General features: G+C 49.7%; 1 protein-coding gene across 2 annotated transcripts; it reads left to right on the top strand.

The window, feature by feature from the left end:
* The first annotated feature begins 274 nt into the window (after positions 1–274).
* LEXM (lymphocyte expansion molecule) lies at positions 275–24,949 on the top strand. Of its 2 annotated transcripts, none has more exons than XM_032302219.1 (10): positions 275–446; positions 1,236–1,323; positions 1,815–1,979; positions 2,103–2,225; positions 7,112–7,249; positions 7,426–7,569; positions 9,037–9,198; positions 10,218–10,343; positions 11,881–12,014; positions 24,074–24,949. In XM_032302219.1, exons 1-10 carry the CDS (start codon positions 397–399, stop codon positions 24,144–24,146), a joined length of 1,203 nt encoding a protein of 400 aa, XP_032158110.1. In that variant the 5' UTR covers positions 275–396; the 3' UTR covers positions 24,147–24,949. The 2 variants fall into 2 exon arrangements, with proteins under 2 accessions (XP_032158110.1, XP_032158109.1); XM_032302218.1 differs by having other exon boundaries at positions 7,426–7,581.
* The last annotated feature ends 2,800 nt before the right edge of the window (positions 24,950–27,749 follow it).

Raw genomic sequence — 27,749 nt, 5'->3', positions numbered from 1 at the left:
CCCCCGGCGCCCCCATGAGCGTCCGTTAACAGTAGAGGAATTTGGGGGCCTCTCTCTAATAGGCTCCGCGGCCTGCCGGGATAAAGCAAGACATCGGAAAGGGTTCCTCCACAAATGACTCTAAGTCCCGACCAAATGGCATCCATATGAACCACCAGGAAAGCCATTAAAGCTGCAGGGCTCAGAGAAGGATCTCAGTCAAGGTGGCGCGGAAAATGTGCAGAGCGGAAGCTGAACGGCAGGGGGCGCAGACGCGCACAGAATCTCCGCCGAATCACAGGTCACAAGGCGGGGTTGCCGCGGCAGCAGTGGCCGCCGGCCCCAGCCCTAAGAGTTACCTCGCCGGGAGTCCCAGTTGAAGACCTCGCTTGGCGGGGGGAAGGGGGGACGCGGGCCATGGGCACCAAATGGTTTAGCGGGGCACCCTTCGGGGTGCAGAGCCACAGGTGGGGGCTCCCCCCGGAGGAGCGGCTGGAGTCTGGGGGAGGAGGGAGAGACGGGAGGGGGCCTGGCAGTGAGGAACGGGGGCCCGTCTTTCCAGGTCACACCGGCTGCCCTTCTGGGCCCGGGGCTTGTTCACCATCTTTAAGTGTTTTGAAAGCGTTTGGAGAGCACCTCCTGTGGGCCCTGCGCAGAAAGGCCGGCAGCCCAGCGCGGGGCGGGGGGGGGGGGGGGGGGGGGGGGGGGGGGGGGGGGTGTGCTGTCACTCCGCCCAAGAGAAGTGGGCAGGGTTTCAGTGCAGGGGTTCCTCCCACCCCCCACATTTACGCCATCTACGTGTATCACCTACTCTGTGCGGGGCACAGTTCTAGCACTTGCGGGCATAACAGCGAGCATACGGCAAAACCCGGACTCTGGGGTTGGCAGTTCTCGACGGGAGGGGTGGTTGGAGTAGATAATAAACCAAAAGGAAAAAGGTATAAAATGTTGAGTAGTGATAGGGCTAAGGAGAGGAAGCAAGTTGGGAGGAGAAGCTGGGAGGAGCTGGCAGGTGGTGGTTGGAAGGAGAAGATGACTTTTGAGTAAAGGCCCCCAGCATAGGGGAGGGGACCAGGCAAGGGTGGTGTCCAGGGGGAGAGAAGCAGGAAGGACAGAGACCCTGGGGTCCCAGCAGCCCTGCTCTTGCTCCAGCAGCCAGGTCCTCTGGGAAGCCAACACGGCCACCCCCCAGAACCCCCCACACGGGGTCTGGGGGCCAGGCCTTGGGCTCTCACTGGGCCTCTGTCCCTCCCTAGGTTTGATGTCTCTGCAGTTTACCCCAGCCAGAAGAAATTCAGCACCTTCACAGAGGCCCCATACTCCAGGCTTCATTCTTTGGACCTGGTAAGTTTGTGTAGCTTCCCTACAGCCCTACAGCCCTTCCTCTCCCCCATGCCCCCCTCCAGTGCCTTGCCATTGGGGAAGAGCTGAGTTGTGTCACTGTTGTACCGTAACACCTCTCCAATCCCCTAGTTGGGAGCATAGAGCGTGGCTCAGAGTCGGGGCCTTAGATGTGCTGATAAGCGCAGGACTGGGATGAGGACCACTTGGGTTGGGACCACAGAGCCCCGGGGGGGCATTTCCTCTTTGGCAAGAACTGGCTGCAGGCTATACCAATGATACTACCTTTCCCCACTATAGGGGAGTGTAAGGGGATCAACGACAGAGGGTGTTGTGATGGTCCCGTGAGGGCCATGCCCTTCGGTGCTTGGTTGGGGACTAGGGGTAGGGGCTGCAGTGGGCTCGGCCTGTCTACCCCCGGCTCAGGGTGGCCTCTAGGAGGAGGAAGTTGCTCTGTGGACAGATTCTGTGGATGTGACTGTGCTCTGACTCAGTCCCACATAGGACCTGGGACCTACAGCTCCAAGGAGACCTGCTTTAGCAAGAAGAAGCTCAGAAGGGAGGTGGGCACAGGCTGGGCCCGGGCCCAGGAAGCCGTCCGGCTGACCCAGCTGCCCCACTTCCAGTACCAGACCATCATGAAAGAGAAGCAGCTGCAGGTGAGTCCTCCCAGGTCCTGCAGGGCTCCTCCCTTGGGGAATGCCACCACCCTCCAGACTCCTTCCTGGGAGGACCTTCCCAAGCTGAAGGTTGTCACCCTCTGCTTTCTTCTCTTGGGGCAGAAGGAGAAGCTGGGGCCGGGCTCCTACAACCTCAAAGACTTCCTGGAAGAGCTGAAGGAGAAGCCCTGCAGCACCCGGGGGCTGCTCAGCTCGGGGGAGGTTCGCTTCCGAGGATTCATTGGGGTAGGTGTTCTCAGGTACTGGGGAGGGTCCCCCCCCCACCATGCTCCTTTCCATCTGCAGAGCACGCAGCCTGGCTGGTGCTGGACACACCCCTCCTCATGCCATGTCCTCCCCAGGCTCGGCCAAGCTCTCCTCTGGGTCTCCCAACCCCCCCCCTGTATCACAACCTTCAGTCCAAGGGCTGTCATATATCCCCGTGCCTGTCCCTCACTGGCCCAGGAGCTTCCAGCCGGCAGGAACGGGTCTGGTTCATCTCTGAGTCCCAAGCACAGAGTCCAAACATCTATATTTTAGGTGCTCCACAAACTCATCCACCTGTATGTCCTTCTGCCTAGCCAGCAAATAATGGCTGAGCACCCACTAATTGCCACGCACTCTTCTCGGGCTTGGGGACCGAGCATTGAGGAAGATGAGTCCTCCCTGCCCCCCGCCATGGAACTGGGGCCCTAGTGGAAGTCACAGCGGTACAGAGAAGCAAATCCTGTACAATCAGGACCGTGAGGAAAAATGAGACCAGGAAGGGATACAGAGTGGGGGAGGTGCAATTTATAGGGTGGTCAGAGAAGACCTCTGGAAGGAGGTGACCTTTGAGCAAAACCTGCAGGGCAGGAGCGCTGGAAATTCACGGTAGCTGCAGGAGAGCGTTTGAGGCAGCGGGAACAGCAGGTGTAGACCGGGAACAGCAGGTGTAGACCGGGAGTTGAACCCCTGGGCAGGAGGCCAGTGGGGCTGGAAGGAGGGGCAAGAGCAGAAGGAGGAGAGACGGCAGAGGAGTGAGGGCCAGGCCAGAGCTCAGGACCTTGCAGCAAGGCAGGGCTTGGGGATTGACTCTGAGCGCTGTGGCAAGATAGTGGAGGGTTTGGACAAGGGAAGGGCCTCATTTACGTTTTCAGAGGAGCACCCTGCTCCTGGGGGTGGGGCTCGGAGGCATCCAGATGGGGGAGGTGATGGTGGTAAGGGGTGGAGCGGCATCCGTGTGGGTGGGGGCGATCATCCCATTTGGGGAGAACAGAGTGGGGTTCTGGGCATGCGGGAGAAGGCAGAAGTCACACCCTCCCAGAGCAGAGTGCGCTCTGAGGTTTACTGAGTGCCCTCCTCCCCTGCCCTGGTGCTCTCTGCACTGGATGCACTGGTCTCCTTCCAGCTCCGCAAATGGGCCAAGCTCTTTCAACGGGGGCTTTCCTCCTGCCATTCCCTCCACCAGAAGTGTTCTTCCTCTCCCTCTCCCTTGGTCCACCTCCCCTGCTGCCCCTCAAGTCAACCCTCAGCTGTCAGCTCCAAGGTGACTTCCTCCAGGAAGCCTCCCTGACCCCCACTAGGTGACAGATAGCTTCTTTCCTAGGAGTCCTGTTCCTGTTCATGGTTGTGTCTAGTGTTTCTGCTCCCCTGGACATCAGCCCCCGAGGGTGGATGACATCTGCCTGGTCGGCTCACTGCGGGACTCTCAGGCCTTAGCTGTGCCTAGCACTCAGTGGGCACATAGTAGGTATTTGTAGACTGAATAAGTGCAGGCCTGTCTGCTAAGTACAAGGTGTCCCAAAACATTCTCAGTGTTTGCAAACCTTCCAGGCGAGGCCCAGGAGGCTCCAAGAGGATAGATAAGCCTTTTGCCTTAGGCAAGCAGGAAATACCCATCTCCAAAGCCAGGCCCTTTCTCTCTGCCTTACCTCGGTGGAAGCCTGGAAACTATAGCTCTTTGTATCTTAGGCACAGAGGCTGTTCACGGCTGCCCCGAGGCATTTCAAACTGAGTCATTACCTTCAAGTCTAAAGTAGTAACAATTGACAGGTATGCCACGTGCCAGGTGCTGTCCTAAGCACCTGAGTGTACCAATTAGCCTAATCCTCACAACACCCCTGTGAGGTCAACCCTGTCATTATCTCCGGTTTGCAGATGAGAAAAAGAGCCCAGAGAGCTAAAGTAACCATCCAAGGTCACAGAGCTATGAGTGGTACAAGCAGGATTTGGATCCAAGGGTGACCGTACATAAGCAGTGTACTTGACACCTAGGTGGGTTCACTGGGATTTTGTTCCTTGGTGGCTCCTTGGTGACAGTCTTGGCCAGAGCCCTGCCCAGATAGTGACAGAGAAATAAGCCTGATGCTTCCTACCTGTGTCTCCAGCCCCCAACCCCGGGGCATCTGTGAGTGTTGGCTGAGTGAGGGTGAAATGTCCCACTGCCCGGCCCTCGCTTCCAGCTGGTTCTTCTCCTACTTTGTCACCCTATCTGCTCCTGCAGTAATCTCTCCCTGGCCCTGCGGGATTTCTCTGAGCCACTCTCCTGGGCTCAGGGCTGGACAGCAAGCTCAAGGGGGTGGCCCTGCTCTGGTGGGTACAGAAGGCAATCCCTTGGGAAGCTCATGTCCAAGGCCCATTTTCTGTCTTCTTGCTGCGAGACCTGGGCTGGGCGCCTGGTGGTCTCCTCTGGGTTACAGCTGTCCCCTGTCCAGAATGCTGACCCCTCCATGGGTCCAGCTGGGAAAAAAAAAAAAAAAAGCTGTGCCAATTCCTACATTCCCACACACCTCCCCCAGAATTAATCACTCCTTCCTGGGTCCCCAAAGTGCTGACAACCAAACATTCCAGTCAAAATCGTGGACTTTCAGGGTGTCTGGGTGGCCCAGCTGGTTAAGTGTCTGCCTTCGGCTCAGGTCATGATCCTAGGGTGTTGGGACGAACCCCACATCGGGCTCCCTGCTCAGTGGGGAGCCTACTTCTCCCTCTGCCTCTCCCCCTGCTTGTGTTCTATCTTTCTTTCTCTCTCTGTCAAATAAATAATAAAATCTTAAAAAAAGAAAAGAAAAAGAAAAAGAAAAAGAATTTTCTGAGGCCATGGACTTACACATCAGCTCGGGTGTGTTACTCCACCTTGAAACCTGAAGGGTTGAAGTAGAGATGAGCCCAGGGCTCTGGGCTGGGCGCTGTCCATGGACTCCAAGCACAGCAGTCACTCTCTGTTGTAACTGCTGCTGCTGCTTCTTTTTTAAGATGTTATTTATTCATCTGAGAGAAAAAGAGCACAGAAGCAGGGAAGAGGGGTATAAGCAGAGGGAGAAGCTGACTTCCTACCCAACAACGCAGGACTCAGTCCCTGGGATCATGACCTGAGACAAAGGCAGATGACTGAGCTACCCAGGCACCCCTATTGTAACAGGCACTTCTAAGGTCACCTCGAAGGTGCCCCCGGGCTCGTGGCGCTCCCGACCCTGGAGCTTACACAGGGCCTTGGGAATCAGCTCCCGAAGAGATTAGATTTTGCAGCTGGAAGCTTAGCCACTGCTCCTTTCTGGAGGTAGGACCTTGGACTTGAGGTCTGACTCTCTGAACTGTTTCTCCATCTGTTAATTGCGGATGGTGCTGATTTGCTCTCATTGGGTCACCTCCAGGCCCAACGTGCTGAGACTTCTGAGGCACCTCACACACCACGCAAGGACCCAGCTTCCTCCCTGGCTGGAAGGGAGCACACCTGCAAAACCCGGGCCCTGGAAGGAGGCAACGTGCCGTCCTGTCCTCTGAGGGCAAACAGATCCCCAGCAGGGCTTCCTGCCTCCTCCATCCTGTCCTGTGGGGCTGCTTCCCCAGGCTGGTTGGGGTGGGCAATGGACCGGGCTGAGTCATCTGTGGGGCGGCAGCGACCTCGTGTGGCTGAGAGAAGCAGCGCAGCAGCAACCGTTCCAGGTCTCTCTCCAAGGACCACCTCCCCACACCAACCCACCCACCCACCTGCACTGCAGGGGACCTCCCCTCACCCCACCTACAGAAACCATACTTCCAACCCTGGCAGTGGAAGCTCCAAATACTCACCCCAGCCACAATTCTCCGTCTCTCCTTTCCCCTCAAACTCTCCTCCTGACCCCCAAGACAGACATCCCACCCTGACTTAGGTTTTGGTGCCCAGTATGGGCTGAGCGCTGTGCAGGAGATTTTATAGACATCATTTAAAATTTCCTCCTCATTGTCCTGGAAGAAAAACATTACTATCTCCATGATACAATGGTGGACCCTGAAGCTTAGAAGGACGAAGGGGTATGTCCAAGGTCATTCAGCTGTGGAGCAGCAGAACCAGGATTCAAACCCAGGACCCCAGACCCTTCCAGGTCACGGCATCGTTCATAGCACAGTGAGAACCCCATTCATGTAAATGCAGGGCTATAAAATGGGTGTAACAGATGGTATTTCTAAGACCACCGAAGCCGGCGACTGTCTGGGGTAATAGGGAAGGAAGGCTTCATTCCCAGGAGAGATGACATTTGAGCTGGGTTTGCAGAATTAGACTTTTCTTTTCTTTTCTTTTTTTAAGATTTATTTATCTGAGAGAAGGAGAGAGATCCGGCACACACGCCTGTGAGCGGGATGGGGGGCGCAGAGGGAGTGGGAGAGGGGAAGCAGACTCCCCGCTGAGTGAGGAGACCTACCCTGGGGCTCAATCTCCTAGCAGAGGGAGATTATGACCTGAGCCAAAGCCAAGAGTTGGACGCTCAACTGACTGCGCTGCCCAGGTGCTCCAGAATTAGAATTTTCTGAGGCCAAGAAGGCAGGGAGGGCATTTTGGGGGGTGGTAACAGCACAAGTGAACACAGGCAAGGAGGTTGGCAGAATGGTATTTGGTGAGCCGCAAGGAGCCCCTCTGGCAGGAGTGTGTGATGGAGGAAGGCATGAAACGAGTTGACCAGGCCAGTGGGGCCCCCAGGAAGAGCTTGAACTTGGGACTGAAGGTTCGAGCAGTGGTGGAACTGTTGAGACTGAGCACGCTGTGTTTTGGGGTGTGGTTAACACACAGAGGCCCTGAACATCCCGTTCCCCTCCGAGGGGCTTCTCTTCCTCAGACATACTCCGCATGAGCAGAGGGACGGATGACCTTTCTGTCCCTCCTTCCCCCCTGACAGAACTACTATCCAGGCCCCGGAAATTATGGGGTGAAGGGTAACCCATACACAAAGCTGGAGGAGAAGTCCTGCAGCCGCTCTCACTCTGAGGCCCACCCGTGCCGGACGACCCACAGGATACCCCCCATGGCTCAACAGGTACCCCCCCCCCACCTGGCCTGGCCTGGCCTGCCTTTCTGCACAGTCCTGGACGAGAGGGGGCACGGAGAGGACTCCCAGGGCAGATGGGGAAACTGAGCCCCCGTGGAGGAGGGGGCGGGAAGGGCCTGCTTCAGTGGTTCTCCTGGGGGACTGCCATCTGTGCTCTGTTCTAGGGGAGTGGTCTGGCACCAGGCACCTACTCTTTCAAAAGTGGCATTGAGGCGTACCTGGCAAAATCTGTGGGCACCCGAGGCTTCTACGACATATTCTCCGGTGACCGAAGCAAGCCGCAGCCTTACGGGCATTTCTCGGTGCAGGTGTGTACCCAGGTGAGGCGTGGAGCAGGTGTTCCCCGCCGGTGTGGCCAGCTTCACTCCCCACACTGGGAGCACGACCAGTCTGTGTGCTCCCCACCCTGTGGGGTGCACCGGGGCACCCTGTGTTGGGTGAGGAAGTGGGGTGTCCGCGCCTCTGGGAAGGAGAAGAGCTAGGGTCTGAATGCCAGCACGTCTGTCTGGCTTACCTGCACGGACCGCAGAGGAGGCACAGAGGGTCACAGTGCCAGGGCTGGATGCCACAGGGCCCCCCACGGCACAGGTGTGGGTGCCTGGCTATTTTGGAAGCATTTTCCAGGCGTCACAGGCCCAGCTCCCAGCAGTGCTGCTAACGAGCCAGAGACCTGGACCGGGAGGGCCGGGAAACTGAGGTCGGATTTTAACTCGAAGCCCACCTTTCCCGCCCCCATCATGCTGGTCGTGTGATCCTTGGCATGGCGTTTTGCTTTCTTCCCGTTCGTGGCGACTGGAGTTCAGTCTCTGTCCCCCGGCCCGCTCATTTTGTCTCCACTCGCTGTGCGAGTTTAGGGGCAGGTCAGAGTCACGGGCGTGACCGCTGCTGTGGCACTTCAAGTGGAAAAGGACACACAATCATGAGTAAACACCTCACAGAGCGTTGGCAGGTGGTGACGAGGGGTTGCTGGTGGTGAAACATTGACACGCTTCGGACTGATGGGCGACTTGCCACAGAATAAGCCCTCCACACCCGGCTCCTCGCCAGGGCCCCCCGCATGCCCCCACGGCAAGCTACCGACGTGGTCCCCTCCAGCACAGCAGGGGTCGTGGGAGAGAATATGTTTTATTATCTAAAGAATAATAAACTTTAATTTTTGGGGCATTTTTAGGTGCACAGCCTACTTGAGCAGCAAACCCAGAGTTCCTATACCTCCTTGGTGTCCCCTCCCTGCCCGGCCTCCTACACTGGCCACCTCCCGCCCCAGGGTGACAGATGTACGATATACTGACATTTTTATCACCCGAAGCCCATAGTCCTCCTGAGGAGTCAGTCTGAGGATTGTGTCTTCTACAGGTTTGGAGAAAAGTGTCCATCATGGTAGTGTCCTACAGAGTAGATCACAGCCTGAAAAACCTGCTGTGTTACCCCATCACGCTGGTTTTTAGATATTTGGACCACTGCTCCTGCTGAGAACAAGATGCCGGCCGTAAAGCCATTGAAATGAGCACAAAAGTGAAGAAATGTGCAAACAGATGCTGGTTACGTTGTCCGGGGTGCACGGACATGGAGGCTGTGAGACACACTTGGCCCCTGGCCAGGGCTGCATCTCTGCCCCCCCCCCCCAGCTTGGGGACATGGGGAGGCAGGATAGACAGTGATGCCTCCTTGTGTGGCCACTTGCTCTTCTCTGCTGCTAAGGGTCCAGAGAGAGGGCTCAGATTTTCCTGGCCTAACAGACACCTTTTTTTTTTCTTTTTCTTTCTGTTTCCCAGAAAAGAAAGCCCAGGGAACTGATGAATTTTACGAGCTTCGTGGAAGAACTTAACTCACCTCACAATAAGAAGCGTGGGGTTTTTTCGAAAATTTCTCGCAACCCGGAAACCCCTACAGAAAGGATTTACTGGGCCACCCTTAGCCAGTGCCCCCGAAAACTAGTCAGTGTCCCCCCCGCATGACCTTCCTTCCTTCTTCTCTTGGGAGGGGGCTCTCCTGCGGGGCCAGCATGGGATGGGGCTGGCTATTTCAGGGGAAGGGTTAGCCTTGGGTATCAGACCCATGTTGTTTCCAGTCCTGGTCTTGCCTGTCTTGTCACTCTGAGTAAGAACCCCCTACTCTCTGAGGCTCAGTTTACTCGCTTGTCCTCTGAGCATACCCTGGTTGGTTGAGAGAGGTGAAGGCCTGGAGCTGGCAGTGTCGGGCTTGGACCCCCCCAAGTGCCCCTAGAAAGAAGCTGAGGGAACATGGGGCAGGGCAGAGTGTGAATAAGGGGTCTACCCTGACAGGGGACTGCCCCCCTGCTCCCTCCAAGGGAATGGGGCACTCCTTTCTGGGGGTGGGGTGGCCCGGTGACCTGGATAGGCCCCCCAGGCAGGACCTGCCCCCCAGGGAGAACTGCTCAGGGCTGGGAAGGAGTAGGGCCCAGAGGAATAAAAAAGGGTGCCACCATTTCCTGAATGCCTGCTATGGGCCAGGCATCTTCCAGCACCCCAAAGTAGGAGTTAGCATTTGCATTTCAGAAAAGGAAACTGAGGCCCCAGAGATGGGGAGGGATTTGCCCAGGCTCCCCCAGCAAGTATGAGAAGAAGCCAGCTCCTCTAGCTCCAAATCTGTGTGGATTTCACTTCCCAGGCTGGAAACACCTCTGGGGCCCTCCCAGGCCTGTGGGCCCTTGGGAACCCTGAAAGAGGGGTCAGGCTGAGGGTGGGGTTAGAGTGGGTGGCATGGGTTATGAGGGCTCCACAGGGCTCCAGTGGACATCCTCCACAGAGCATCCTCACAGAGGATGAGTGAGTTGGAAGGTGGTTGGGTAAACCCCTCCCGCCCCTGTTTTTGGCTCAAGGCCCAGGGCTGCCAGGTCAGCATGAGGTCAGCCGCCCAGAGCCCTCACCTGCCCCGGCCCCAGGCTGACACCGCCAGACCCCTCCAGCTTTCCGCCCCCATTCCTTACCCCTAGGCCACGTCTGGTCCCGGTTCATGGCTTCCTCCAAAGACAGAATGTAAACGGGTCAACCAGCCACCGTTCCTGTTCTCTTCCAAGCGGATGGGCATAAAGGCCTGCCAGATGGTTTTGGGAAGCTGGGTGAGTGGCTCTGGAGTGGGAGTTACATGGTGATGGGCAGGGAACTCCCTCCTGTCTCTACAGGCAGCCCCAAGCCCTCCTTGCTTTTAGGAACACAGGCTCTATGTGAGCCCAAACCCACTTCTTTCTCCCGAAGGGACGAACACGGATTCCCACTGTCTTACTTCTCTAAGGCAATGGTTTCCAGACTTGAGTGGGTATTAGCATCCCCTTGGAGGGCTTGTTAAAACTCAGATTGCTGGGTGTCCCGCCAGAGAGTCTAACTTGGTAGCCTGGGTGTCTGCATTTCTAACACGTTCCCAGGTGATGCTGCTGCCGCCGCTGCTCCCGGGATCACACTTTGAGAACCGTTGCCCTAAGGGACGTCACCCCACAGCCTTCCCATTCTCTGATTTTCTCAGGGAACGGCTCCCTCCGTTCTCTTTGTATTTGTCTCGGGGCCTCTGGGGCAGTTAGCGCCCTTCTCATGCTTGGTGAAGCAAGGTCCCCTTTGGTCGCCGACCCCCTCCCCAGAGGCAGCCATCCCCACGTGTGTGATGTAACCTTTTGTTAGTGTTCTTGTAAAAACGGCTAAGCTCTCGGGTTGCGTGTGCGTGCCTTCTTCATTTACACAAATGGCACTGGGCATTGAGCTCATTCTGTTTCTTACTCCTGCCCTTCAGTCTTTAAGTGCACCTTTAATTGGGTTCTAATAGTCACACAGAGAGGGGCATGAATCCTAAGTGAACGGCTCCATGAACGGCCACAGAACGGACTCACCTGTCCCTTTCCATGATGCTTCTACCACCTCCCCTCGCACCCCTACACCCCTACACCCGCCTTCCCATGATGCTCCCGCTGCCTCCCCTCGCACCCCGACTCCACCCCACCTGCTCACCCCGCTGGAGTCCTGGCTTGGCCGCCACTGTGCCCACACCCTGTCGCCCTGCCTGATTCTCAGGAGGACCCGCTAGTCAGCTCTCTGCAAGCTTCTGTTTTCTCACCCCAAGCTGGCACCTCCTGCAGAGGAGAGGGTCTTTGCTTGGGGACCCAAGAAAAGGTATTTAGATAAGAGCCAGATGCTGCTACCGTGGGGCTGGCCACTCCAGAGTGGGAGGGGTAAGGTGAGATCCACCATCTGGGGCGGGAGGCACACCACCGGGACCTTGCTGCCAACCAGACTGGCCTGTCCCCTGTGGGCAGCACCTCAGACCCTGTCTGGCTCCTGTCATCTCCCAGGCCACTGTTGGCACAGTGGCTCCGCAGGTGCTGGGGTTCCTGGCCTGCCATTGTCCCGCCCTTCCTGGTGACTCTGGGTAGGTGGCTTCTCTCTGAAAGTCTCTGTTGGCGCCTCTTGATTATATCAGCGACTGTTCCCAAGTGAGGTCACATGCTGAGATACAAGGGCTTAGGACTTCTGCACAGCTCTTTGGAAGACACAGTTCAAGCCCCAACAGGTGGAATAGGGAGCAGTGTGGTGGTGGGGGGAGGGGCTGAGTTCAAGTCAAGGCCAGGCCTTGGGCTTGCTAATGTCCTGCCATCCTCTCCCTCCGTGCAGAACCCTGTCGGTGTGGGTCGCTACCTCAACATCTGGCTGGCAGAGACCAAGGACCATCGACAGCGATATCGATCCCTATTCCTGGATGGATCCAAGCGCTACCCCTCAGACCCAGCCAGGGACAGGCTCCTACAGTGAGTGCTCCTGGAGCTCTGGCAGAGGGGCAAGGGCTTACTCTGGGGCGGGCTGGGGTTCCCCTCTTCTCTCCCTCCCACCAGCTTGTGCTTGCTTCCCATGGGAACACAACTATACAGCCCCTGGGGCCAGCCCGACAGCGAAGCAGTGGAGAGGGTTCAGACTGCCGCCTGTGCTGCCTACTGGCTGTGTGAGGTGGGGCGCATCCATTGACCTCTCTGAGCCTCCTTTCCTTCAACTGTGATGAGCAGAGGACTGTGGGGCCCCCAAACGAGAGGCTCTGTCTAGAGCTCCTGCTAAGGAAAAGAGGCTCAATGCTAACGCCTCCACCCACAACCCCCACCGTCTCAGTGCGGCCTTGGCTGGCTTCCCCACGCAGAATCTCAGTTTCTTGGTGTTCGTGATGGGGTTGCTAAAACTGGTTTCAGGGAGCTGTTGTGAAGCCTAAGGACAAAAGGTGCCTGAGATGCCACGGCTAAGTACAAAGCAGCTTGTAAATGCGAGCTGCTCCATATTTTATTGACCCAAGAGGCCATCAGGTTCAATGTAATCTCCATTTCAGAATGTTCAAGTGTGAATAAACATGCATTCTAGATCATTCTGCTGTTGGAAAATCCGTGAGGGCATGAGGACCGGATTGCTTGGGGAAAGCCCAGCTTTTAACCGCTTATTTTTAGCAATAGTGCTGTTGTGTGTTTGTTCTTGATTTATGCCCTTGTTTTGCGGGGGGGCGGGGGGAGCTTTTTAAGAAAAAAATTTTCCTATCTGTACAACTGATTAACAGTTTGCTTGGAAACAAGATGTTAGGTTGGAAATATTTTTCCTCCAGAATTTTGAAGACTTTGTTCCATTGCCTTTGAGAATTCAAGCGTGGTGAAAATTCCTTTGCCGTTCTGGTTTTCTGTCCTTTGAATGTGTCTTCCTCTCTAGAAGCTTTTAGGATCTTCTCTTTGTCCTTTGTGTGCTGAAATTTAGTCTTAAATAATCCTAATGTGAGTTTGTTTTCACCTACAGTTGTGGGTACTTAGTGGGTTCCTTCCATCTGGGACAATTTTCTGGGAAAATCACTTGCATTTGTGTCTTTGGTGATTTCCTCCCCTCTGCTTTGTCTCCCTTCTTTTAGATGAAGGTTAATTATCCTGGTTTGATGTTTTAGCTTTCTTATCTTTTATTTTTTCCTCTTATTTCCCATCTCTGCCTTTTCCATCCTACTCTTTGGTAAATTTCCCTTGTCCTTATCTTTGAACCCTGCTATTGCCTTTTGAAATTTTGGCTTCATATTTTATAGTCTGCAAGAGCTCTTGAATGTTGTAGATTGCTTTCTTTTCTTTTCTCTTTTCTTTTCCTAGCCCCCCAGAGCATTGTCTTATATGCCATATGTTCTTTTCTCTGAAGATAACAATGACAATTTCCCTTCAGTTTACTTTTGTCCCCCACATGCCCTGTGGTTCTTCCAAGTTCCTTATTTCTTTGACCTATGTTGTTCGTGTTGAAGAGGACTAACCAGAAGAGCACTGTTGAAGAGCACTAACCAAGGCTGTGAGTCTGGTGGGGCTTGTCAGTTGGTGGCTTCACCTGGAGAGAGTGGATGACGGGGGTCTGATCCTTCTTTTGGAAGACCCTCCATGTCGGTGTTCCTAGGTGCTTTCTGTGGGACAGTTCAGCTTCTCTAGAAAAGGATCCTACATCCTGGGGAGGGTAAATGTGGTTGCTGGTATTTAAGGGAGGAGGCGGGGGATCTGAAGCAGGTTATGGATTTCTACCTCCTTCCTCTATTCTGATGACAGTGCCTGTCTGCCTAGCTTCCACTGTGCCCAGCCTCCCCCTCTGGAGTCACTATGCATACCAAACCTCCAGTCTTCTACTGGGTGGGCAAGGAATGGTGTATGTGTGTGTCTAACTTTCCCTCTGTTTTCAGCCATTGGTCTTGCTTTTTGGTGCCTCCGATTCCTGGGTCTCTCTGGAGTTTGTGGTAGGAACTGGCAGGTTTCTCACCGGCTCCCCCTCTTCTAAGCAGCTTGCTCCATTTTCCAAAAAAAAACATGTCACACTCCTGGTCCCCTGATATTAGTCTCCTTTTCTCATTTGTCTATCTTTAAAACACTCCTTTCTAGTCCTTTCAGGAGACTGAAGAAGGAGCAGAGAGAGTAGAGATAAATGCATGTATTCATCTGCCTTGTTTACTTGAAAATCAAATGGAACACTGTGAGTGTGCAAAAGCACTTTCTTCCTCTTTCTAGCCAATGTGGTTGGGTCTATTTTATGGGTGTTCAATCAGGACCAGAGAGGGAAATATCTTGCCCAAGGTCACACAGCTGGTGAACTATAGAGTGGGTACCCGTATCTTATCTTTCTTTTCAGGGCAGGGCCCTTCCCATCACACATGCCCACGTGAAGATTTGGGGGTTCCTGCAGGGCCCCTCCTCCCTGGCCACCCTGTCAGCAAAGCTCCAGTCTATATACTGTTTGTTCAGCAAACGCCTGCAGGGAAGCGAAGGAGGCTCCATCCCCATTAGACCCTCAGCTTTCTTCCCTGAACATCTGCCTTCCTTGTGGGTCTGAACTTCCCTTTCACCACTGTGATCATATCCAGGACTCAGTCTTGTGAGGTTATAGGACTTCCTTTGTAACCTGGTTTAGAATTCTGTCTGCTGCTTAGCTGTGTGACCTAGGACACGTTACATGGAGACAGACTTTGCTCTGAAAAATGAGAGTGAATGAAACAACCCACTTCATAGAGTCTGCTTTGAGGACAGAAGGAGATGATGCTTGAAAAGGTGCTCTGCCTGGGGATTCTGGTTGGCAGGTGAGTGGCAAGTCCTAGCTTCCTTGTCCCTTAGCAGCTGCTATGACTGGGCAGAATTCTATGTTTTAGTTATATAAGGGTTGAATTCTTTAGAGAGCCTTAGAGCACACATCAACCAGGAGAAGAAACGACAGCAATTTAACTCACCCTCTGCTGTCAAAGAAGGAAAAGTATTAAGAAGGAAATTTGACAGGGATGGGGGAGATATGGGAGGGCACTTGGGTCCTGAGGGAAGTTGGGGGCTTTTAAAGATGAGGCCAAACTACTAAATATGATAGTAAAAGGCTAAAGGCTTCTCATGAAGTCAAGAGCGAAACAGGGATGCTTGTGTCACCAGCATTGTTCAACACTGGTGTGGAGGTTCCAGCAAATGCAGTAAGACAAGAAAAACAAAAAGGAAATAAAACTCTTAAAGCACAATTTATAATGTGCTTACCTAAAACAATCCAGGAGGGCTCATTTTAAAACTGTAAAGGTGAAGAATTTCCTCTGATACTGTGGCCATAACTAATAGAAAACATAATTGAGAAAAAGGGAAAGATCTCATTCTTCGTAGCAGCACCATTGATAAAATGCATTGGGATAAACTTAATAAGGTGTAGTTAAGGCATACATGAAGAAAAATATAAACCTTTGCTAAAAGATGTCAGAAAAGGCTTGAATAACTGGAAGGAATACCATGTTCATGGATGGAAAGATTCGATATTGGAAAAAATAGTAATTCTCCCACTGATGTGCTTATTTAATGTTATTTTAGCATATTTTAAGGGGCTAGTAGATGGGACTTGATACATTTATTATAAACTTTATCTGAAAGATGAAATACATATGAATATTAAAAATAGAAGTATAATGAACCTATTAAAATATATTTCCATATGCATAGACAACACGCTCTGGAGAACTAGACCCCAAACTGTTGCTCATGGTTACCTCTGGAGTGTTACTAGGGTCTTTTGCATTCTACTTTGTTTGTTTTATTTCTGAGATGTTTGGATTTTTCAGGAAAAACATATAACATTTTTATAATCAGAAAAAAAATAAGGCAAATAGAGGACAAGTGCTCTTGAGACAGATTACACACATTGTATGTTCTCCATTTAGACCCAACTCCAGCCGAGAGTCACCCTTCGTTTTTCAGATCTCAGTTTTCCCATCTGTAAAATGGGAATGATTTATACCTGACAGGGACATAGTCAAAGCCTATGAATGTTACTGAAGGGAAGTCAACCAGCAGATCCCTATGGGTGTCTAATTGTCAGGCTGGGACATGATTTGCCTTGGGGCTCTGGTTTGACATTGTTCCTGTAACCCTGACCCACTTGGGCTCTTTCCTGGGTCAGGAGAACTGTGTCACAAGGCATAGTAGGGAGGTCATAGGTGGGAAAATGATTCCCTGATAAGCTCTTTCACGGATTCATTTGAAAAGCCCGCTCTGTGCTTGGTTCCATCCTGGGTATGTCTGAGCTGCTCATTGTTTTCAGGTGACTAGAAATGTTCTCTCATTCACTCACTGACTTTTTCATTCTCTAATTTCATATTTTAATTTCTAATTGCTCTTTTTTGTTTTCTGAATGTTTTAGTAACGTCATTGTCTTATTTCATGGATACAGTGCTCATACTCTCAAGATAGTGTTGATTAAGACAAGTTTGCCTGATTATTGTCTCCTTTTACCAAGTGCTTTTTTTCCCTACCTGTATATTTATTTTGGCCTCAATATTCCGTATCAGAGGTTTTTCTCAAATGTCTGGTATTTCTTGGCTATGCATTCACATCTAACTAAAAATCCAACTGAAAGCTCTGGTTGATTATGGACTGCACATGGGATGACCAAATTGAGTGTTTTCACTGTTTTCAATGTCAGTTTTGTGAGATGTTTTGTCTTTTACTTTGGTGGAAGAAAACTCTTCTGGAGGTCTTGGCTACCAGAGCTCTAAGTGGAGAAGAGCCTAGAGGTCATATTTAGGGAATTGAACTTCCATTTGTTTCCATTTTAAATATGCTACCTATGAGATCACCTGTGCCTGGTGTCATCCTGTACAAAGAACCTCTCTGTCTCCAAAGAATAAATTCTCCAATCTTCATTCATGGAAAGCACTCATCTGGCTGCAGAGAGTGGGGAGAGAAACTAGTACTCCACAGACTCTCTATGAGTAGCTTGGGTTTGGTTCTGCTTTTTCTCTTACTTCCAGAGGTACCTGGTGCTGCCAATCCGTCAGCCTCTGGAGTGAGGGAATTCCTAAATTTATCTTCTCTTGGCTTAGAGTTTAGCCTTCCTGGGTCTGCTGGCTTAGTTATCATTCTTCCATCAGTTTTTTAACTTCCAATTTTTTTTTTAGCACCTGTTTCTTCTATTGTTTTTGTCCCTGTGAGTATATACTTTAAAAGTTTTTATTCCTTTACTCTTGTTTTAGTGGGATTTCACAAGGGAGATAAGTTAATGTATGCATTCAGCTCACTTAAAGAGTGGTAGAACTTCTGAGTTTCAAAGATAAAATTAAAGTCTTTAAAAAAAAGTTTTGTATCACCTCTAAAAAGACAAATAACCTATAACTTAAATAAAAGACAACCAGACACGTTTTGGGCTTCTCTTCTGACACATGGATAGAAAACACTGTGTATGGAGTTCTCTATATAAGCAAACTGTCATTCATGTGTAAGGCAAATAGAGATGCACAAGGATTTAGGACATATACTGAATGTCTCTTTTCTGAAAATAGTACTGGGGGATATACTCCAATCAAATGGCAAAGGAATTAGCATGGAGAGCTCAAAGAAAGGGGAAGACAAAATATGTAAGAATAGATCTGGTTGTGAGATACCAGATAAATGTAACCCATAAAGAAAGAAAAAGTGGTAATACAAAACCAAGCAAAGTAGAATTCAAGGCAGAAATATTAAATGGGACAAAACTGGGTATTTCATCATTATAAACCATGAAAGCCAAGAAGAAGTTATAATAACTGAACCTTTACAACCCCAAAATAACAGTGACAGACTCCCACAATCTTAATGAGAGTTCAGAATAGACTTGTTTGAGGATTTGACAGATGGGCTATATAAATAATTATTTGGAGGATTTGAATAGGTGTACTTTACTCCATCTAATTTTCAGATACTCATGGAATATGTATAAAAATCAATCGTCTAAGAAAATCTTGTTAAAAATGTCTAAGTTTAAAACATCCTACATAGAAAATTTGAGGTCACTTTTTCTAAACATAGTACAATAAAACAAGATGTTAACAATAAAAGGATAGTGCCCCAAACCAAGTATTTGGAAATTAGGAAGTACACTTCTCCATAGCTCTCGGGTCTAAGAGAGAGTCAAGTTTGAAATTACACACTCTTGGGGCTCCTGGGTGGCTTAGTTGGTTAAGTCTCTGCTTTCAGCTCAGATCATGATCTCAGGATCCTGGGATTGAGCCTGCTTCCCCCCCACTCTCTCTCTCTCTCTCTCTGCCTGCTTGTGATATCTCTGTCAAATCTTTTTTAAAAATAAAAAAATGAATTACACACCCTTTAGAAATTAATTATAATTAAAACCCTATATCCAGTTGGAGCAAAATTTAAACTTTAATTGCTTGTGATATTGAACAAGAAAGATTGAAAGCAAAAGAAGCAAAAGAAGTCATTTGACTCTAGAAGTTTAAAAAAAAATCAAAACACATAAAAATAAAGCCAGAGTCAAGAATGAGCGAGAAGGAAGGGAGACGGGGAGAATGGAGGCATTCTCACTGGATCCTCACTAAGTCGAGTGCTGACTTGCTCTTGTTGACCCCTACCTGTGGCCCCTGCGTGCTGGTTGTGATGACATGTGCCCGTTGTGGGAGACGCATGCAAAGTCCATGGGCTATGGAGCCATAGAAGACAAAGGGTCAATGTCAGTGCCATCTTCCCTGCTGTATGCATGAGTTAGTGAGGCTTGGAGAGGAAGTGACCGCCATGGATAGGCAGGGAAGAAGCAGGGCCTCTTTGTAAGAGGGGGAGTCGGCTTCAGCCTCTCCTCCTGGGCCTGGTTTTTGAAGGAGGCCACCGATGGCAGAACACGTCCTCAAACACTTTGCTGTCTCCAGTCCAGGCGAGGAAGGGTGTGTGTGGGAGAGTTGCGAAATCTCTTCCTGGGATGTGAAGTGACAGCTAATCCGTGTCACCTCTCACCCTCTGCCCTCACCTGCTTCCTCCTGCCCAGCCATAGGGTTCTGGGCTTCCAGCTGAGCAGCCTGGGATTTAATTCCTGCGTGGAAAGGACAGCCTTTTGGTTTTCATTCTTTAGAGCTGTGTATGCAATAGGTGTTTCATAAATGTGCTTGATTGACCAATGACCACTGTTTCCATCTGACCACCTTTCTGGCGCTTACAGCCAGGCCTTTTTTTTAAAAGAAAAACAGATTTTTGATTTTAATGTTTCTTTCTTTCTTAAAATATCTTATTTATTTATTAGAGAGAGTGCATGTGAGTGGGGAAGGGGCAGAAGGAGAGGGAGACAGAATCCCCAGCAAACTCCCCGTTGAGGGCGGAACCCAACGCAGGGCTCGATCCCACAACCCGGAGATTCTGACCTGTTCCGAAACGAAGAGTCAGATGCTCAACTGACTGAACCACTCAGGTGCCCCTCTTTTTTTTTTTTTTTTTCTCTGTAACTAGGCTCTAAACCCAACACGGGGCTTGAATACCAGCTGAGCCAGCCAGGACTCCAGCCACCAGGTCTTTTTATTCTGTCTGGCCCACCCTCTTGCTGTGTGGACAAGAGAACTCTGTGCTCTAGCCAGGCCATGCTTTGCACCACTCTCCATGGGTTGGCCACGGTGACCTGTCCTTAGGACATCCTTTTGTTCGTTCCTGTCTGGAAAACCCCTATTCATCCTCTACAACTCTGCTTAAGTACAAAGCCTTTCCTGATTTGTCTGGTTAGTGACTGTCCTCAATCTCCTGTGATCCCCAGGTTGAGGGGCTTTTCCCCATTATGCTGTAATTACTTACTCGCATGCTGTGGTCCCTACCGGATATAGCTTCCAGATTCAGCTTCTTGATTCTGGGGCTCTGGTGTCTCACTGGCCTGCACAGAAGGTGCTCAAGGAGTATTTGTAAAAGGGGGAGTCGGGGCATTAACTGGGGAGATGGTCCGGAGTCTGGTTGACTCCATGAAAGGAACATGTGGGAAATTTCCAGTTTGATTTGGCAGTAGATTCTTTTTCCTTTTAAGCTTTTTTGCCTGACATTTTTTTTTATCATGAAAAATTTCAAACATACAGAAAAAAATGCAAAGGATTTTTACCATGTATATCTACATACCTACCACTTAGATTATATCACTAACGTTTTGCTTTTCTTGCTTTATGACCTCTCTTTCTGCCTATCCGTCCTTCTGTCCATCTGTCAGTCACCGTATAATTTGATAATGTGTCAAGTAGATGGCAGACATCAATACATTTCCTCCTAAATACTTCAGCATGCATACTACCATTTTAGGATTTTAAACTAAAGCCATAGTCCTTGCTCAGAAATCTGAAGTTGAAATCCTAAATATCCATTCTTTGTAATAATAATAATGATAATTATTCTTGGAGCATGTTTATGACATACAAAGTGATTTCATAGGCATTTGCTACATATGATGACTTTAAAAGGGAGATCTCACTCTCAATGTTTTCCAGTTGAGATGACTGAAATTTGGAGCGAGAGTTCCTAAAAAGTCGCTGCCAGTCAATGGCGTTCATGCACGCTGTCCTCAGAGGCTCACTGCGCAGTTGCTGCATGCCAGCCCCATCCTGACTGCTGGGACAGGGCAGAAGAGAACCAGGCAGCAGCTCTGCCCCACAATGGTGCCCAGCTTCATGCAGAAGACACTCCCCCTTCCCATAGTGATAGGGCAGTTGAGAAGGAGGATCGGGGCAAGTGGACCCAGGACTTCCGTCTCCAAACCCAGATACTTCCCTTGCTCTTTCCCTATGGTCTTCTGGAGGATGAGGTGAGGAGGGAGGGCTCTTCTGACCCAGGAAGGCTAAGCCAGAGAATGCCTTTACTGTCTCCCTGTCCTCATCCCATCTGCCCCCCAACAGGTCAGTTTCCTTTGATTTCCCGGGCCTTTGTATATGCTGCTTTGGTGGGAGATTTAAGAGTTTGGACTGGAAGAGGAAACCCTTAGGAAGCTCAGCACGGAGTCCCCTCCCTCCACAATTCCACCTCACATTTACTGTGGAAGTATGGTGGCTGCTGTAGACACAACATGGCACAAAGGAAATATGGGGTCTTAAGCTCCAAAGGAAGGCAGAGAAGAGAGGAGGTCATATTTTTACCCTTCCATCCATCTGTCTTTCCTCCCTTCCTTCCATCCTCCCTTATTTTTGGTAGAAGTGGGTGGGGATAGAGGCTTTAGCTTACTTCCAGGCTGATGGGCAAGGAAGAAGCAGGTGCTTCAGTTGCAAGGTAGTGGAACCCACCTCTTGTTCAGGCCAGAGGGGCAGTTTCCCAAGTGCAGAAAAAGGTTGACCTTGGATGAAGGCAGGAGGTGGGGAAGGCATCGAGGTTGATGAGCTGGTTAAAAGTAAGCCAACAATTTCTAGGAGGCAGGGGTTTTTGCTCAGAAAGTCCTAGGCACATGGGGCAGAGGGGAGGAATTGATTTAGAATCAGGTCCATGACAGAGGGCTCGGCAAGATGCTGTGCGGGCATGGTGTGCAGAGAGAGGAGCCACAGTCTGCATGGGAAGATGGCGGTGTCCCAGACTGCCGGCCTGGGCATGGACAGATGACAAGCCTGGCCAGCTGGGGGTGGCTGAGCAGTGGGAGGCTGGGGCACCGCAGAGGCTGTGGCAAGAGATGGAACGAGATGGATAGGCACAGCGGGATTGCGGCGTTTCTAATGCAGGAGTTTGCAAAGAGAGACCTGTGATTCAAGCAGCCCACAAGCCGTCCTCAGAGTGCGGTCCACACAGAAGGAGGTCTTTGGAAAGGGCCACTGGGAAGCTGTAATACTGGGGTGGGACTAGGCTTTGCTTCTTCGTGTCTGAAATGAAGGGACCTTAAGGGGTGATGATACTTTGTGGTAGACCCTAAAAAAATGGGCTCTGGGTCAGGGGAGGAGATGGGTCTGTTGGTTGGCTGGGGCTGGCTGGTCTGGGATGGTCTTGGATGGGACAACTAGATGCTCTTCCACAGGGACTCACCCCTCAGCAGTCTAGCCCGGGCTTGTTCTCGCTGAAGAGGCAGAGTTTTGAGAGAGGATGTGTTCAAGGCCTCTGGCAGCCTAGGCTCAGAGTGGCACATCCTGACTTCTTCCATATTCTGTTGGCCTAGGCAAGCTGTAAGTCCAGCCCAGATTCAAGGGCAAGGGGAAGCTGACTCTACCTCTGGTTGGGGAAACTGCCGAGTCACAATGCAAAGGGCTACGATACATGGAGAAGTGGAGACTGGGATCCCTTTCGCCTTCTGTCTACGCCAGGAGCCGAACAGGACTGCATCTCCAGCCCAGCTGGTCCCGGCCGTGTTCTTTCCAGGAGGGCTCACTTTTTCCAGGGAGGAGAACATGTTTAGGACAGAGAGAAGAGCCGGAGCAAAGGACAGGGAGCAAAAAAGCTCAGGACGTCTGGAAAAGACGAGATGGTTCATTTTGGATGATGCGTGGAGTGTGTACAGGCAGAACAGCCGAGAAGAGGGCAGATGGGACTGGCTAGGTCAGTCCTCAGGGACTTGGAATGCACAGCTAAGCCGCTTGGACTTTATCCTGCCTGCAAAGAGCCACAGGAGGATTTCTTTAAAAGTCAGATTTACAATAGTATAACCGCGTACAGTAAAATTCACCCTTTATAGGAATATAATTCCGTGAGTTTTGACAAATGCCTGTGATCATGTAATGACCAAGGTGGGCGAGATGTAGAATATTACCATCGCCCCGAAGGGCTTCCTTGTGCCGTTCGTAGTCAGTCTCCTCCCCCACCCCAGCCTCTGGCAACTACTACCAGGACTCCTTTCCTGGAGTTTTGCCTTTTCCAGAATGTTGTGTAAGTGGAATCGTGCCATAGGTACACACTTGTGTATCTTTTCTTTTGTTTTACGTGGCGCTCTTGGGGTTCACCCGTGTAGTTGCGTGTAGCAGTAGTTCCCTTTGAATGCGGAGTTGTGTTCCACTGTATGGACGTACCGCAGGTGTTGTTGTTGTTGTTGTTGTTTTTAATACATTTCCAAGGTGAGGACCATCTGGATTATTTCTAGTTTGGGCCATTTTGAATGAAACTGCTCCAAACAGTCACATGCGGGTCTTTGTGTAGACACCTGCTTTGGTTTCTTTTTGGCAAATATCTACCATAGTGTGTCAAGGTCAGGTGGTATGTATAACTTTATAAGAAACTGATAAACTGTTTCCCGAAGTGGCTGTACTGTTCTGTATCCCTGTCAGCCGTGTGTGTGGGCTCTCTTTGCTTTATACCTTTGTCAGTTTACATGGAAGTCAGATAATAAACAAACACACAAATGTATATCACGCAATGGCTGCTAAATGCAGTCAGAAACACAAAGCAAAGGGTTCTTGAAATGCCATCTTCCAGATGGCTCTTGGGATGGAGCCAGAGTCTCCAGGGGTTCCCTTTGGAGGAAAGAATCAGAACAGTACAAGGGACACTAGACTGAGGTTAGGGGCTCTGGGCTGGAATTCTGGCCCTGATTCTGGCCACCATGGTAACCTCAGGCCAGTTCTTGCCTCTCTCAGATCCTCAGTTTCCCTCAGTCTCCCTCTCATGGTGAGCTAGACGATCTTTCTTTTTTTTCTTTTTTTTTAAGATTTTTTTTATTTACTTGACAGAGAGAAAGCACAAGCATGGGGAGAGGCAGGCAGAGGGAGAGGGAGAGGGAGAAGCAGGTCTCTGCTGAGTTGGGAGCCTGATGTGGGGCTCGATCCCAAGACCCTGGGATCATGACCTGAGCCGAAGGCAGATGCTTAACCTACTGAGCCACCCAGGTGCCCCTAGATGATCTTTCAAGTGTTAGGATTTTGTACTTGAAGTTCTTATAAACCAAATTAGAGGCTCTGATGAACCAAAGTAGGTGCAAAGGAAAGGAAATCTCCTTTTTAGAATCAGGCTGTTTTGTTGCCGGAGGTCAGCCATTTTGTCCTCTTACCCATAGAGGATCTCTTGGGAAGCACAGCCAGCAGGTACCTGTTCCTCGCACCCCCCAACCCCGAGTGCCTCTCCAGGGATGGGGGCTCAGTCCTTCCAAGGGACCAGTTTCATTTCCTCTTTCTGTCTTTTTAAAGGGAAAGGATTACACCTTTTACTAAGGGGAGGTGTCCTCCAACAGTGGATTACAATTCAGATCCTACTCCTTAAAGCTGCATATGAAGGACAGCCTGTGGTGACCAGAGGGCCCGAAGGCCTGAAGACAAATTTGGGATGGGAGGTAGAAGTGGGAATCAGGAGGGTGGGGAAGGTCTTAGAGAAAGGACCCATGGGAATGCCTGGGAGAGGGGAGGGATACGGTGGGATCACTTTTGCTGGAGACATCCACCTGGAGGTCATGATGTCTGCTAGGACAGCTGGGGCCACTATCTTTTGATAAGGAAGATCAACTATCTTTAGAATTCAGATTCGCCAGTGGCACAAACATGGGAGCAGATGGACTAATGGAACTTCTTCTATTCTAAAGCCAAATTGCTTGACTTCCTGATCATTAAAATCCAAAAAGAGGCAGAAAAGTGTAACATATGTCAGAAGACAGCTGTAGGCCCCATCTCCATCCAGGATGCTTCTGGAAGCCCAGCAGGGCCTAACACTATTATGAGGAGGTTGCTGGCCCCCAGGCCATGTGCAGCCATTGGATGCAATCAGTTTCATCCTTGGAGTTGGGGCTTGTGGGCACACAGGTCTAGCCCAAAAAGATGGGTCTGTGGGGTTGGTCACAATGTCCCGAGCTACTTCCTTCACTGTTTTTTGTTGGTAAGAGATTGTGTAAGGTGGCAGGATTATGTTGTCCCTAGACATAAAGGAGGCTGGGACACCACAGCCTCAGCCCCCAAACTCCAATAATGGTAAAAAATACTCTTCAGAGCGTGCGTGCCTTATGAAAAGCGTTACTTTCTCACTCATGTCAAAATGACTATTTTAGAGGAAGTAAAACTGTCTTTATTGTCAGACATATCCTCAAAAAAGCTGATAAGCCAAAACAGGTCCAAACTAGATCTAATAAATCAGCTTAGCAAATTTTCAGGAAATAAGATCAAAATATCAAAATCAAATGTTTATATATATTAGTGATAATAAAAATTGAAAATCTAAAATACCACTTATGATAGCAAAACTAGGAAATATTTAGGTATAAACTTTTTTAACTAAAGATTTTTATTTATTTATTTGGCAGACAGAGATCACAAGAAGGCAGAGATGCAGGAGAGAGAGAGGGGGGGAAGCAGGCTCCCTGCTGAGCAGAGAGACTGATGTGGGGCTCGATCCCAGGACCCTGGGATCATGACCTGAGCTGAAGGCATCGGCTTAACCCACTGAGCCACCCAGGCGCCCTAGGTGTAAATTTGAAAAAAGATGTACAAGATGTTTACACTGAAAACTACAAAATACTGCAGAGATACATTAAAGAAAACTTGAAGGAGAGGTATACCACGCCCAGGATCAAAAGACTCAGTGTTGCTAAGATATCAGTTCCCCCCAAATCTGTAAACTCAGTGCAATATCAATCAAAACCCCCATAATTGTGTTTTTTTTTAAAGATTTTATTTATGTATTTGACAGACAGAGATCACAAGTAGACAGAGAAGCAGGCAGAGAGAGAGGAAGGGAAGCAGGCTCACTGTGGAGCAGAGAGCCCGATGCGGGGCTCAATCCCAGGACCCTGAGATCATGACCCGAGCGGAAGGCAGAGGCTTTACCCACTGAGCCACCCAGGCGCCCCAGCCAGTCATTGTTTTTAAGTCGACAAACTGATCCTAAAACACAAGGAAATATAAAAGACATAAAATAGCCAAAACAGGAACAAAGCTGGAGGAATAGCATTACTTTATTCCACAGCATGAAACTGATGTCAAGAGCCGCAGATTAGAGGAAGAGAATAGAAACGGTAGAAACAGACGCACAGAAAATCAGAAACTGATTTTCAACAAAGTTTCATTGGAAAAAGAATAATTCTTCAACAGATAGTGCTAGAATTATTGAACGTTAGTATGCAAAAAAATGAACTGTGACCAATGACTCAAATCATACAAAAATTAACTCAAAATGAGCCATAACCCAAAACATAAAACCTAAATTAAGAAAGCTTAGGAAGAAAATCTTTGGACTTTGGATCCGGCAGAAATTTCTTAGATACCAATATAACTATTTGCTATATTCTATAGATCATACTTCGGTTTGGTATGAACAAATCATTAAATTCTTTTTTATTTTTCGTTAAATTCTTAAATTGGACTTGATTACAATGGAAAAGTCCTGTTTTTTTCAAAGACACTATTAAAAGAATGGAAAGACAAGCCATAGGCTGGGAGGAAATATTTGCAAATCATAGATCTGATAAAGGACTTATCTCCAGGCTACATATATTAGTCATTAAGGAAATGCAAATTAAACCACAATGAGACACCACTACCCGCCTATTAAAAAAGCTAAAATTAAAAAGACTGACCATGCCCTGTGTTGGTGAGGATGTGGAGAACCTGGAATTCTCATACGTTGCTGGTGGAAAATGTAAAGTGATCCAACTACTTTGGAAAAGAGTTCGGCAAAAAACTAACTGCACACCTGCCACCTAATCCAGTCCCTCCTCTCCTGGGTATTTACCCCAGAGAAAGGAGCGTGTAAATCCATACAAAGACTGAAATGTTCCCAACCACTTTATTTGTTTTGGCCGCAAACTAGAAAGAGCCCAGATGTCCAACAACAGGAGAACGAATGAACGACGGTGATGTGTCCACAAATTTCGAGCCTGACCAAATTCTACAGTGGAGCTATGTGCCGTTGACCAGATTAGAGTTTGGAAAAAAATAATTAACAATTAAGTGCAATACAGAATCCTAGATGGGATTCTGGAAAGAAAAGGAACATTTGTGTAAAAACGGGTGAGATCCAAATAAGGTCTGTGGTTTAGTTAATAACAGGGTGCTGATATTAGTTTCTTGGTTTTGAATATTCTGCTGTGGTTATGTGGAAAACGCTAATGTTGGTGGGAGATGGGTGAGGCGGGCACAGGAACTCTATTTGGTCATTGCAACTTTTCCGTAAGTCTAAAATTAATTCAAAATTTTAAAAAAGTGAAGAAAAATATACATAATAAAACCTTTTTAAAAGATTGCTTTACCTTTGGGGCACCTGGGTGGCTCAGTGGGTTAAGCATCCGACTCCCGATTTCAGCTCAGGTCTTGATCTCCGGGTCGTGGAATTGAGCCCCATGTCAGGCTCTGCATTGGGTGTGGAACCGGCTTAAGATTCTCTCTCTTCCCATCTCCTTCTGCCCCTCTCCAGCCCCTGCCTGCAGGCATCCCCACATGTGCACTCTCTCTCTCTCTCAAAAAAAAAAAAAAAAAAGAAAAGAAAAGAGAAGAAAGAAAAAGATTGCTTAACCTTATAGAATAAATACATTTTTTCAAATACATTTGTGAGCTGTCCCATTACTGACAATCACTGTCAGCATAGAGCAGGTTAGCAATTTTGGAATGCTTGCCTTTTGGGAAGAGAAACCTGTGTGACTTTAAATGAGTCAATTCCTTTAAGTCCTTTGTCTTGAGATACCCATGCCCTACTCTGAGTTACAAAAGTCACGCATGCTAAGAAGGGGCGCCCAGCCATAACGGAGTGGAAGGTTCTCTGGCTGCCACGGAAGGCTTCCTTTCTAGGGAAGGTTGGAAGTGCCACAGGAATGAACGCCCCCCAGGACCTGTCCTCAATCTGACAGTGGCGTTGGCAAACTCGCTCCTTGCAGGACAGAACTCT

Source organism: Mustela erminea, chromosome 10, assembly GCF_009829155.1.
Source record: "Mustela erminea isolate mMusErm1 chromosome 10, mMusErm1.Pri, whole genome shotgun sequence".
Lineage (NCBI taxonomy): Eukaryota > Metazoa > Chordata > Mammalia > Carnivora > Mustelidae > Mustela > Mustela erminea.
The sequence above is the reverse complement of the archived record's forward strand: the minus strand, read 5'-3'. Positions and strand labels throughout refer to the sequence as shown.